Source organism: Alnus glutinosa, chromosome 4 (genome assembly GCF_958979055.1).
Source record: "Alnus glutinosa chromosome 4, dhAlnGlut1.1, whole genome shotgun sequence".
Lineage (NCBI taxonomy): Eukaryota > Viridiplantae > Streptophyta > Magnoliopsida > Fagales > Betulaceae > Alnus > Alnus glutinosa.
The window spans coordinates 30,943,571-30,956,049 of NC_084889.1; the positions used below are offsets into that span (position 1 = coordinate 30,943,571).

General features: G+C 36.7%; 1 protein-coding gene across 1 annotated transcript; it reads right to left on the reverse strand.

The window, feature by feature from the left end:
- Positions 1-7,064: 7,064 nt before the first annotated feature.
- Positions 7,065-7,724, reverse strand: LOC133866306 (uncharacterized). Its single transcript, XM_062302833.1, has one exon. The coding sequence runs from the start codon at positions 7,722-7,724 to the stop codon at positions 7,065-7,067; it is 660 nt and encodes a 219-aa protein (XP_062158817.1).
- Positions 7,725-12,479: the final 4,755 nt, after the last annotated feature.

Genomic DNA, 12,479 nt, shown 5'->3' on the forward strand with positions numbered 1-12,479 from the left:
GGTTCAAATCCTAGAAAGAATCTAATTAACCAAAGAAAGATTTCCTCAATCTTTTTCTCTCGTAGAAGAAAATCTAATGGAGATTTTGGTGACTTATTTTGTCTAAACAAGAGAAAAAGACAGTATTTGTAATGTAAACAATGAGCTATAGCTTGGAGAGATTTTGCAACGGCTAGTTTTTCTTTCGAATTTGGAGATTAAAAAGGAAAGCTTCTGAGATGGTAAGAGTGGACCAAGAGAATTTTGAGTTTCTCTTCTCTCCACAATTGGGTTTTGCCTTACCATATTGAGGTGTCTCAAACAGCTCTTTAATTGTCAAGTTAGGTTTTTTTTTTTTTTTAAATTAGTCTATAGCAAAGGTTTTAATATTGATCAAGACTAGTGTAAGAAAATATGAGATGTGTACGAATTTCCCCATTCTTCAATGTTATCATGTTCATCAAGAGTAAATTAGTAAATTATGCAATAAATAAAAATATCAAACCATTAGAGAGTTGTGAAAAAATCTATTTTGGTAATCTTAGTAGTGGGTGTTTCCATATTAATTTGAAGGTTTGGTGGGTGAGAATGGATACGGACACATAAGAGTACGTATGTGTTAAAGATGTTAGAATATATTATAAGATTTAATTTTATATTATGGATTTGATTTCAGCATTGTTTGTAGTTGATAATAATTAAATCAAATCTGATTTGAATACATTTAAATCTAATTTGATTTGATCTCTCATATTATTTTGTATTATGGCCACCTTCTTATAAATAGAGAACTTTTATATTGTAAATTCATTAAGTGAATAAGATTGAGTAACAATGTAACATCTGGCTTTAGGCTTTATCTTATTAACATAGGTCATAGAACGAACCACGAAAAATCTTTGTGTCCGTTTTATTATTTCGTTGTTTTTCCTTTAATTTTCATAGCTTTAATTATATTTTCTTTCAAAGGGACTTCCACGACTTCGTTGTGTAAAAATGCTATTGTAGAATCTTTATTGTCCATTTCACTAATTGGAGATGTCCAGTTATTTACCAATGGACAAGCTAGTCGTTGCATAGTTAATCGTCGCTAATAACTCCTTACCATCAACGGCCAGGTTGTCGTTGCCGATAACTCCTTATCAACGGCAATTAGCTTGTCGTCGTTGATGACTAATAAACCTTTATTTTTTTTGCCAATTGCTTTTATTTGTACTGATTATGGCACATCAACAAGGCATCATGCATAGCCATTACCAAAACATGTTTTCCAACCAAATAAAGTATTAATCATTTCATAAAAAATTCATTACAACAAAAGTTGTTATCTAGACACAATAATCTCTTATTGTCCAAAACTCATAGTAAACATCATTGGCATTGAACTTAAATAAAAATTTGGCATCAGTGACTAACATATATAAGAAAAATTACAACATTCCAAAACACAAATTAAATAATCACCATTAATGGTTGTCCAAATGAAAAATCAATCACACCATCAAAATAATCTTGTGACTATCGACGCTTTAACATCCAACTTTTGTTCATAGCTCAACTACATCCAAATTAAGAAAGACGATTGGGATTATAACACACATAGTTAACAACACAGAAGATTTGAAATAAATAAATGACGGATTTAGGAGAGGCCCTTAACAATGACGGAGCTAGGATTTTGGTTCGCATGGGGGCAAGATTAAAAAAACAAGTTGAACAAAAATTAATTAAAAATATTAAAAAAAAATATATATAACTAGTGAAATAAATAAAAAAAATTCAAAAAAAAATCAATTAATTATCGTTTAAAACATATAAATGTGTAACTTGCAATTACTTTTGTCATGTCTACCGTTAATTTATTCAGTTGCCATTGACGAGTTTTCATATTTTGAAATCGCTGCATGATTTCTTCATTGTTTTTATTCTTAAATATATCATTCTCAATGTACGTAACCAGATAATCATTTATTCACAAATCTCATACTCAGTTACGAAAACGATTTTCTTAACAATATTTATAGTTGAAAAGACACTTTCAACAGTAGTTGTTGTAACCGGTTGAAGCTGCAGAACCAACAACAATGCCACTAATGAATAAACCAATGGATACACAATATTCTTTTTCATCTCTACCATCTTCTCATTAAGTTCTCTAATCTCTTTGAGTGTTATAAATTCTTCACTAAAACGCATTTTAATGATTTATGTTTCAAGTTGGTTATCAAATTAACATGACAATTGAACTGCTGAAAAATTATTCGGATAAAATTGAGCAAGTCGAATTAATTTCTTTTTGTCAAAAGTAGCAAATGAGTCATCTTCACTTAAGCACGCAACACAAAATAATAATTTAGAATTCACCTCATCAAAACGTCTTTTAAGTTCATGTAGTTGCATGTCTATAACAGTACGATAAAGCTTCACTCGGTAATGAAATGAATTTTTCATGCTTTGAGCTTTTCGTCATGATCATGATTAGTATAGATCATCCATATTGGACAATAATATTAGTTTATGGCACAAAATATAGAAACTTCTTTAAATAAAGAGTTCCACCCATTTGCAACAGCCTTTTTTGGCCTACTCACACAAAGTAGGCTAGGCAATTTTTTTTTCTTTTTATTTCTTTTTATAAAACTCACTTCAGCATCAAGTAGGCTCAGCATGTTTTCTTTTACTTTTGTATAAAATTAATTTTAATTACTCACATCAGAACTTGCTTTATTTAGTTTAGCTGGAGGCTCCATCCAACTCAAATTTAAAATTCTCACTCATTCGTTTGTCCTCAACCCTCCTACGGTCATGAATTAAGTTTTTAAACTTTCTTTATTGCCACTCATCTATATTGGCTACATATATTACAAGTTTAAGAAGTATGGGAAAAAATGAATGATTGTAAAGAAAACCAAAAGGCAATTATAGCTCTATTTGTTCACCATAAATTTAGGCAATCCTCCAAAAATTTTTACCTTTTTACTCCAACCATTCTTATACAGTAAGTATATTTGTTGTGCTCATGATTATATATTGTTTATAAGAGCATTTGTAGTACACTCATTAAAATAGCTTTTTGACTATTTTGGTAATCAATTTGCTGAAATGGTCTAAAATGAGCAGCAACAAATTTGGTGAAAAAAAAAAAAAATCTATTTTAAAGAGACAACAATTGGTGAAAAAAAATGTTGGTGAGCCAATTTTGTGAAATAAGTCTTAAAAAATTGATAGTATTAAATAAAAGAATCAAATAATATTAATATTTATATTAAAGACATTCTTAAATAAAATCTATTTTCTAACTTTATACGTTCTATTCTTAGAAATAATGTAAAGAATGAAAATAATAATAATAAGGGTGTGATAAGAGTGTGATGGGAGTGTATAGCCAAGTATTTCTCAATATTAAATTACGTTGTGGGTAGAGATTTTTTTGGGGAGTAATTCTATTAGTACATCAAGTGTCCATCAAAAAATAAGGTGACTTTTAAAATCACCATTGGGCGTGCAATTGATCAAATGATGATTTTGATCTAATGGTGATTTTAAAAGTCACCTCATTTTTTGATGGACATTTAATGTACTAAAAGAATTACTCTTTTTTGGGCCTTGTAATGAGTATTGAACAGCCAAAATTTTAATCAAAATTTAAAAAGACAACAATTTTGCATCCCAAAAAGTAAGAAAATCAATTTTTAAATAAAAATATAATATTAATTTTTTTAAAAAAAAAAATGCATCACTTAACCTTGTTGTCTTAGACATCAAAATGTATCGAGCCGACCCTGGGTATAAGAACTGGCATTAACCATTCTCGTTAGAAAATAATGGAAGAAGAATAAGAGAATAATAAATAGTATTTATCCTAATGAAATTGACTTCTTTTTTAAAAAAATAAAATAAAATAAAAAAATCCTTGAAGGGCATATCTTTAGGATTTTCAATAACCAAGGCTTGCATCCTTATACCCAACATCATGCTGGGATCTGAAAATCAAATTCTTTTAAACACAAAATCTTAAGGTTAGGTCTTGTACGTGGAATGACTATTCCATTAAGAAAATTAATAGCTTTTATTAAAAACAGAAGAAGGTAGAATGAAATAGCTTTGGAATAGGTATTCATACTTGGGCAATGGGAATGGCTATTCCAAGTGTTATAGGCTTAGTCCCCACGGGGTAGTTCAATCGGCTGGAGACCACGCCTTATGAAACAGAGGTCGCTAGTTCGAATCCCCCCTCCCCATCTTGTGTGGACATGTCAAAAAAAAAAAAAAAAAAAGTGTTATAGGCTTAGGAATAGTTATTACCAGGAATAAAAGAGAGTGGAATTGAATGACTATTCATATTCTTTATTTATTTTATTTTTTTTGAACAAATCAGGATACTATTTCATTGAAAAAACTAACCCCAAATTATGGTCTAGGGACCACCAATTCCCTAGTTACAATAACCAAAATAAAAGGAGGAATATCCTCCAACCAAACATTATCAAGCTTAAGAGAAATCGCATGTCGTGCAAGGGCATGAGCTACCCCATTAGCTTCTTTATAAGCATGTGCAAAAGTTGAATATCTCAATCCGACACTTTCCTGTTGAAAACTCTCTACATAATGGCCTATTCGGCTAGCATAAGGGGGTTTTGAATTCATTTCTCAAACTACTTGCAGAGCATCTCCTTCAAAAATCACATCAAGAAAACCCACCTTCTTACAAAACAAGACCGCATGAATGGCCGCCATCGCTTCTGTTGTCTTTGCATCTACTGCCATAGGAAAATACATACTTTTTGCACCCAAGAAATGGCCCCCACAGTACCTAACAACAATGCCAATGCCAACACAACCCTTTTTTATATTAGTTTTTGCGTCCCAATTAACCTTTATCAAATCCGATGGAGGGGGCTGCCATACCTTGGTTGCAGAGGGCCTATCTTCTTCCTGAAGGGAGATCCCAAGCTGCCCCTCATGTTGACATAAGGTAAATTCCTGTAAATTCTCAGCAGCACAAGAAAATACCTTTCCAGGAGGTGTGAACAAACCTTCAAATACTAAAGTATTTCTTCTCAACCATATTCTTCTAGCCAAAACAGCCATTAAATCCATTTCTTCACCCTTGAACCTGCCCATAAAACCCTCAATTATTTTCATGAAAGTAGCTCCCTAGGAATAGGACTTTTGAAAGATTTTCGGCCCACATCCCCAAACATCCCTTGAGGCTGGGCATGACCACAGAGCATGAATAGTAGTTTCTTCCCCCAAATTGCAGCAAAGGCAGAAGGAAGTCTCCATCACCTTCCTTTTAAACAGATTGACCCTAGTTGGCAGAATATCATGACATGCACGCGACATGAAGACCTTCACAGTGTTTGGGACTTTAAGCTTCCAGATCGCACGCCAACTATCTGCCTCCTTACCAGAGTTTGAGCATGCTCCCAACGATCGCTGATGGAGTTCTTTCCCTAGGCGATATGCACTGCGCACTAAGAATAGGCCATTAGAAGTTCCCTGCCACACCAAACTGTCAGGAGGGAGAGACGGGCTGATTGGAATATTTGATATAACCCGAGCTTCCTCTCCATTGAAAAGAACCGATAATAAGTCCAAATTCCACTGTTTAGTATCCAAATCAATAGGCAAGATACAATAGAATTAAAGGGTAGCATCCTCGGGGTTGTTTGCACCGAAAGAGAGCCTTATTGAAATAGAGAGATCTCTAAACCCGAGCCCTCCCACAGATTTTGCAGTCCCCATTTTCTCCCAACTCATCCAGTGAATTTTTGAGAACTTTGCCATGTTACTCCACCAGAAATCCTGCATCATACAATTAAGATCTCTACAAAGGGTTTGAGAGAGAAGAAACACACTCATACTATTTGTTGGAATGGCCTAGACCACAGCTTTAAGCAAAATTTCCTTCCTAGCTTGAGATAAGAATTTAATCTTCCAGTTGCTCAGTTTCTTCTCAACTCTTGACTTTATTGAATTGAAAGCTTGCAGTTTGGATTTATCAATCAAAGATGGTAATCCTAAATAAGCATTGTATCGTGTTGCCTTGGAGAGCCCTGATAAGTTGAGGATTTCCTGCCTCTTTTCTGCACTTGTATTTATACTAAAAAACATTGCTGTTTTCTGGAAGTTTAATTTCTGACCCGAACCCTCCTCATACGTATCCAAAATACACAGCACCCTCCTCCATTCCACAAAATTGGCTTTGCAAAAAATCATACTATCGTCTGCAAAGAATAAATGATTGAGCTTAGGACTCTTTGGAGATGTTGAAACCCCTGTAATAGTGCCCACTTGCTCAGCATGATTGAGGAGGGAACTCAGCGCCTCGCGTAGGCTGAATACTCCCCACCGGGTTTCCATTAACTATCACCGAATATCACATAGGTCATTATCAATTTTATCCACCTGGGAGAGAATCCCAACTTTGTCATAATTGCTTCAAGAAAACACCATTCCACACGATCATATGCTTTGCTCATATCAAGTTTGAGCCTTATAAATCCCACCTTGCCCCGCATCCTTGTCTGCATTGAGTGCATTGTTTCAAAAGCAGCTAGTATATTGTCAGTGATTAACCTACTAGGAATAAAAGCACTTTGTGTGCTAGAAATGATATAAGGTAACACTGCTTTCAGCCTATTAGCAAGGATTTTAGAGATAAGTTTATATAAAACATTACATAAACTAATCGGACGAAAATCAATTACACATGCAAGGGAATTCACTTTTGGAAGATTAATACTCGGGTCCATCTCTCCGGTGTTCAAGAAATGAAGAACAACAGCACTAACCTCCTCATTGACAGTAGACCAGTTTTGTTGATAGAAAACAGCAGGGAAATCGTCCGGGCCAGGGGCGTTAAGCGGAGCCATTTGTTGTAGCACTTGGCCAATGTCTTCCATAGTAAATTCAGCTAATAACTCATTATTCATTAAAGGGGTTACCTTCCATTCCACATGTCGAATACAAGCTGCCACCCGCAAATTATCCCATGCCGTGAAAATACTCTGAAAATAACCCACAAAAGCATCCTCCACAACCCTCTGAGAAGTACACATATGGCCATCGTTGTCCATAATCTAGGATATGTGGTTGCCCCTACTTCTCTGGTTTGCACATGCATGGAAGAATTTAGCGTTTCTGTCCCCTTCTTTTAGCCAGTTGATTTTCTCCCTTTGCCTCCACTTTACATCTTCCTGTTCCAGCAGAGATTGAATATCCTTTTGGAGCTCCCTTTCCTGAACACACAGCTCCGGATTTGACAACTGTTGGAGAGAATGTAGCTCCTGCGTTTTACCTTGTATTTTGTGCTCCTCCTTTTTAGCTGATTTTCGAACCCAAACTTGGAGGGACTTCCTGCATCTTGATAACTTCCGATTTACTGTATCCCAAAAATTCCTTTTTGGGACCTTTATCCATTCTTTTTTAATAATGGTCTTTGGATGCTCATTTTTCACACAGGCAGCTTCAATCCAGAATTGTCTCCGCTTTGTCCACAGAACCTCCGTTGAATTAGAAAAAGAAACAAATAGTGGGATGTGGTCCAAAGAACAGCAGGGAAGCACCTGCACCTCCATAACATCAAAAAGATTGCACCAACCCGGATTGGCTACTGCCCTGTCAAGCCGTTCCAGAGTGTTCCCCGCCCCCGAACGACCATTATTCCATGTAAATTTTTGCCCCGAGAAACCCAAGTCCCCCAGTTGACTGTCAGATAAAGTGTTTCGAAAATCATTCATCTGTCTGCTTGGGTGAACTGAGCAAGATGTTTTTTCCCCCGGCCCTGTGATCTCATTGAAATCTCCAACTACTAACCAGGGCCATGGTGCAAGTCTTGCCACATGACGCAACAGGGACCAAGCTTTTGGACGTTTGATAGCCTCAGGGTGCCCGTAGAAACCTGTGAACTTCTAACAAGGCCCATTGTTGCTGAAACAAACCTCAGGATTAACATGTCTACAACTATAATTCTGGATTGAGACTTGGATGTTATTCTTCCATAGGAGGATAAGCCCTCCACTACGTCCCTTACAATTAACAACAAAGTAATTATCAAAACCCAAAACGTACCTTAAAAAAACCAGCTTTCCTCTGAGTCAATTTGGTTTCCATGAGAAAAACCAAATTGGGCAACTTTTCCTTCACCAAACGGCAAAGCACTCAAACTGCTAGGGGGTTGCCAAGCCCCCAGCAGTTCCAACTCAAGATACTCATTTATGCTGGCGGGGCTGGATGCCAGCCACCGCCTTTCCACCCTGAACCGAGCCATCATCTTCTCGGAGCTTCTTAGAATGGGCAACTCTGGGCCTCCCCCATCATCTCCCTCCATAACACATGTTCCGTCAAGGCCTACTCCTAGAGCAGAGGAACTACGGGACCTGGCAAGTTTCTTCCAGTTGGTTCTAGTCAAACGTTCCACCCCAGTTTGCTGTCCATGAGGACTAGAGAGAACATACTGGATGGGCATCTCTGTAGAGGAGCTTGACGTCACTATTGGAGATAATCCTCTGGAAGTCTCTGGACTTTTTGAGATAACATGCTCTGAGACACATTGAAAGTAGGAGTTTGAATTGGGTCCTTTCACCAACTGGACCTCCTGTGGATCCAAACTCTGCCAAACCATCCGGCCCAATGTCTCGTCCCAGCTCCCTACATATTTCTGAGGTAAATTCCCCTTCATACCCTTCAACGAATCTGACACATGAAAATCCAATCGTGCGTTATAATTGGAATTAAGATTCCCTCAAATTCTTTGTCTGAATTCTATCAAATTCGGGCAGGTAGTTGTGAGTGAGCATTTATGAGACCTACCTGACCAAATAAAAGTTGGGCTGCCCAACTGCTTATCCGGTCAGGTGAATCTCATAAATGCTTACTCACAACAACCTGCCCGAATTGTATCAAATTCGGACAAAAAAATTGAGAGCATCCTGACCCTTATAATGAATTGCATGTTCCTAAGTTATAGGAATTGCACAATCATTACATACGTTTCCTTCCGCGAACTCTTCCGTTTCTTTCCCCTTCTTCATTACCGAATCCTCCTCATAAATGCCATCCCGCACTTCACGGTGGGTTTCCAAAAGAGGTGTAACAGTCTTCATCGTCCCAAAGCTAGGGTTAGGGCTTACGTTAGCACCGTCGTCCTGGCTACCATTTGACTGAGAAGCTGGTTCCGGGCTACCCGACTGACCATTGCTATCGGACCCCTGCTCCCTTGGACGCCAGCCGCTACCTGAGTGCATACCACCAACACCATTTTTGTACTCACTCGAGTTCTTTGTAATTAGGGTTCCTGCATCGTGGGGGGACCGCCTCGACTGGAAAACGCCATTATAGGCACCTTCCCATTCTTTCCCAGACCTTGGAAAACCACGTCGAATAGGAAAGACAACTCTAAACCACGGTCCAAACGGCAATTCAATATTTGGAATTGAGTCCCGTCGTTTCCCTTCGCCATTGCTACTCTGCTGGCCATGCAAAATTACCCCACACTGGTAGCAATATTTGGATAGCTTTTCATATTTGAAAGCTATCCAAATCCGTTTATAACATATAACATTCAGCCTCTCGCCAATGGTTTTGTCAACTCCACCGGGATTTTAACCCTGATATACTCACCCCACCCTAGCTCATTGTCCTGCACATCAACATCCTCCACCACACCAATAAAGGCTCCAATTTTTCTCCCAACCTCCTTCCCCATGCACGCCAATGGCAAGTTATACATGCGAACCCAAAAGGAGACATGGTCAAAAGTCATGGCCGCTGGTAGTGTTAACTCGTCAAAATCAGCCAAGGAAATTAAACTCTCATCAAAGATCCAAGGATTACCCTCCATTATTCGGATCTTATGACCTTCTTCAGTGAACTCTGCAATAAAAAGAATATCGCCGATAACCTGGAACGAAACTGATCCCACCGGTTGCCAGATCTTGATTATAGGAGCCCTATTCCTTTGGGACAATGCGTTCCGCCAAAATCTTGCCCACCAAACAGACTTTTCAACGATGAACCATAGGTTCAATCTCAGCCACGTCTAGCGACACCCCTGCATTCTCATCATTGTTAAGAGAAAACTTCCCCCACCTCTTCGTTAACTCTTCCTCCATTGCTAGCCTGTTCCCGTATGCAACAAAACTCCCCCCAAAATCTCCACCAATGTCTTCAAGCCCCAAAAACAAGGACTAAAGGCCAACAGCTTCACCCCCCTAGGTTTTTAGAGAGAAAAACACTTAGGAGGAAGGAAATTACTAAAATCAGTACCCATATTATTATTTAAAAAAAAAAAAAAAAAAAAAAAAAAAAAAAAAAACTCAAATTATAAATTAAAAAAAAAATTGAAAACTGGTGGGTGGCTGCAACCACCCCTGGAGACCAGAGTGGTCTCCGAAGGTGGCCGTAGCCACCCCCAAATACTCATCAGCCACCCTCGAGAGACCTTGGGAGTGGTCACACTACTCCTGCCGCCATATGTGGCTGGCCGTTAGGGTGGTCGGCCAGCCATTGTAAAGGGGGTTTAGGGTTTTGGTTTTTGGTTTTTTCACTCTTTTTTCCTTCTTTTTTTAAAAAAAAAAAAAAATTGAAAGAAAATAAAAAAAAAGAGTGGTTTTTTTTTTTTTTTTAAATGTAATTTATTCCCATTGGAATAACTATTCCTCTCATTTTTTAGAAGAATATGTATTCTTCTTCGTAAGAGAATAGCTATCCAATAAGAATAACTATTCAAATTAATAGACTCTTACCAAACAATAGGAATAATAATTCCATTCAATGGGTCTATTCTACAAACTAAACGAAGCCTTAGAGCTTTATCATATACTCTAACACCAATATTATTCAATTCAACATTTTTTCATTCCTAATAAAAATTCCATTATAAAAAATGAATTACTCATTCCGCTCTCAAACGCATCCTAGTTAAATGGAAAACAGGATAATTGTCACTTCTTCAGTTAAATGGAGAACAATGCGGAAGGACCTATATGTAAAATGGCCCAAACTTGGATATTTAATTAATTATCAAAATATGAAATCTGAAGTTTGGGTCCTTATTTGTCAATGACCAAAATTCATAGGGGTATTAGGTATAGGATCATTTCTCTTTCTTTTTCACATTTAAGCGATCTTTTCGTAAAATATAAAATCTCTCTCTTCACGCGTGCGCCTGCCTGTTTTTTAGTTCTCTAAAGTACTAATGTCTGTTTTAATTTACTATTTTAGAAAGTGAGATATGAAAATGGTGATTTTAAAATGTGTAATTTGAATAAGTGATTTTTAAAAATGTAGTTAAGCATTTGATAAAATCGTAGTTTGACCGTTAAAATCGCAGGTTAGCCTTTAAAATTCTGTATTTTCAAAAAAGCATTCAATTGTCTACGATTTGAAAAAAAAAAAAAAAAAACAGTTTTCTTCGTTTTTAAATCGTAATTTTTAAAAAACGCAATTTCCAAACGGTTCATTTATTGCGATTTAGTTTAAAATCGCACATTTTGTCTACGAAATCACAATCTCAAACGCACCCTAAGTCTGATAGAGTAATATGTTATTATTTATCTCAAAAATTTAAGTAGACAAAAAATTGTGAATTTAATTATTTGAAAAATTACATCATTGATCCATGTGATTAGCCTAAATTACAAATCATTCTCTATGGTATAAAAAATAATTATAAAGTCTTTGTCGTAGGCAAAAATAACAAATTACTTCCTTAAGTCATTTTTCGTCCACAAACTTAACAAAAACCATTATGTTGCCACGTCAGTCAAATAAAAACGTAGCATATGTCGCTCTCAATAAAAAATATATATTAATATATTAAAAATTTCAAATTTCAAATTTTGTTTAAAAGAAAAAAAAATGAAAAAGGAAAAATAAGGCCTCGCTTGGTTTGCGGAATAGCTATTCCATTAGGAAAAAGAATAGTCATTCCTAGGAATAGGAGGTGGCGGAATGGAATAACTATTCATAATCTTTAGTGTGGTAAGAATACATAGATTTTAATTAGAATTTAATCAAAATTACTTAAAAAACCCCGCATTTTTTTAAAAAAAAAAAAATTGAAAAGAAAATCAAATTATTAAAAAAACAAAACAAACAAAAAAAAAAAAAAAAAAAAAAAAAAAAAAAAAAGAAGAAAACCCATGGGTGGCCGACCACCCATTGGGGTGGTTGGCTGCCCACCGATTCGCTTTGGGGGTGGCCGAATCGGGGGTGGCAGGCCACCCCCAAAATACTCGTCGGGGGTGGCTGTGGCCACCCCCAAAAGCGCTGGGGGTGGTCGCACCACCCCCGGAACGCCTCGGGGTCCATCACGAGGCGACCACGAGGCGTTTCGGGGGTGGCGCAACCACCCCCGTCTCCATATACTAGCTGGCTGGCCAACCAGTTAAGGGTTTGGTTTTGGTTTTTGGTTTTTTTTTTAAAAAAATAAAATATAAAATAAATAGTTTTTTAAAAAAAATATTGCATTTATCCCAAGGAATAGCTATTCC

What these genes read in the sequence shown, in the direction of transcription:
- LOC133866306 (XM_062302833.1), bottom strand. Translation starts at nt 7,724, where the DNA reads ATGAATGATTTTCGAAACACTTTATCTGACAGTCAACTGGGGGACTTG.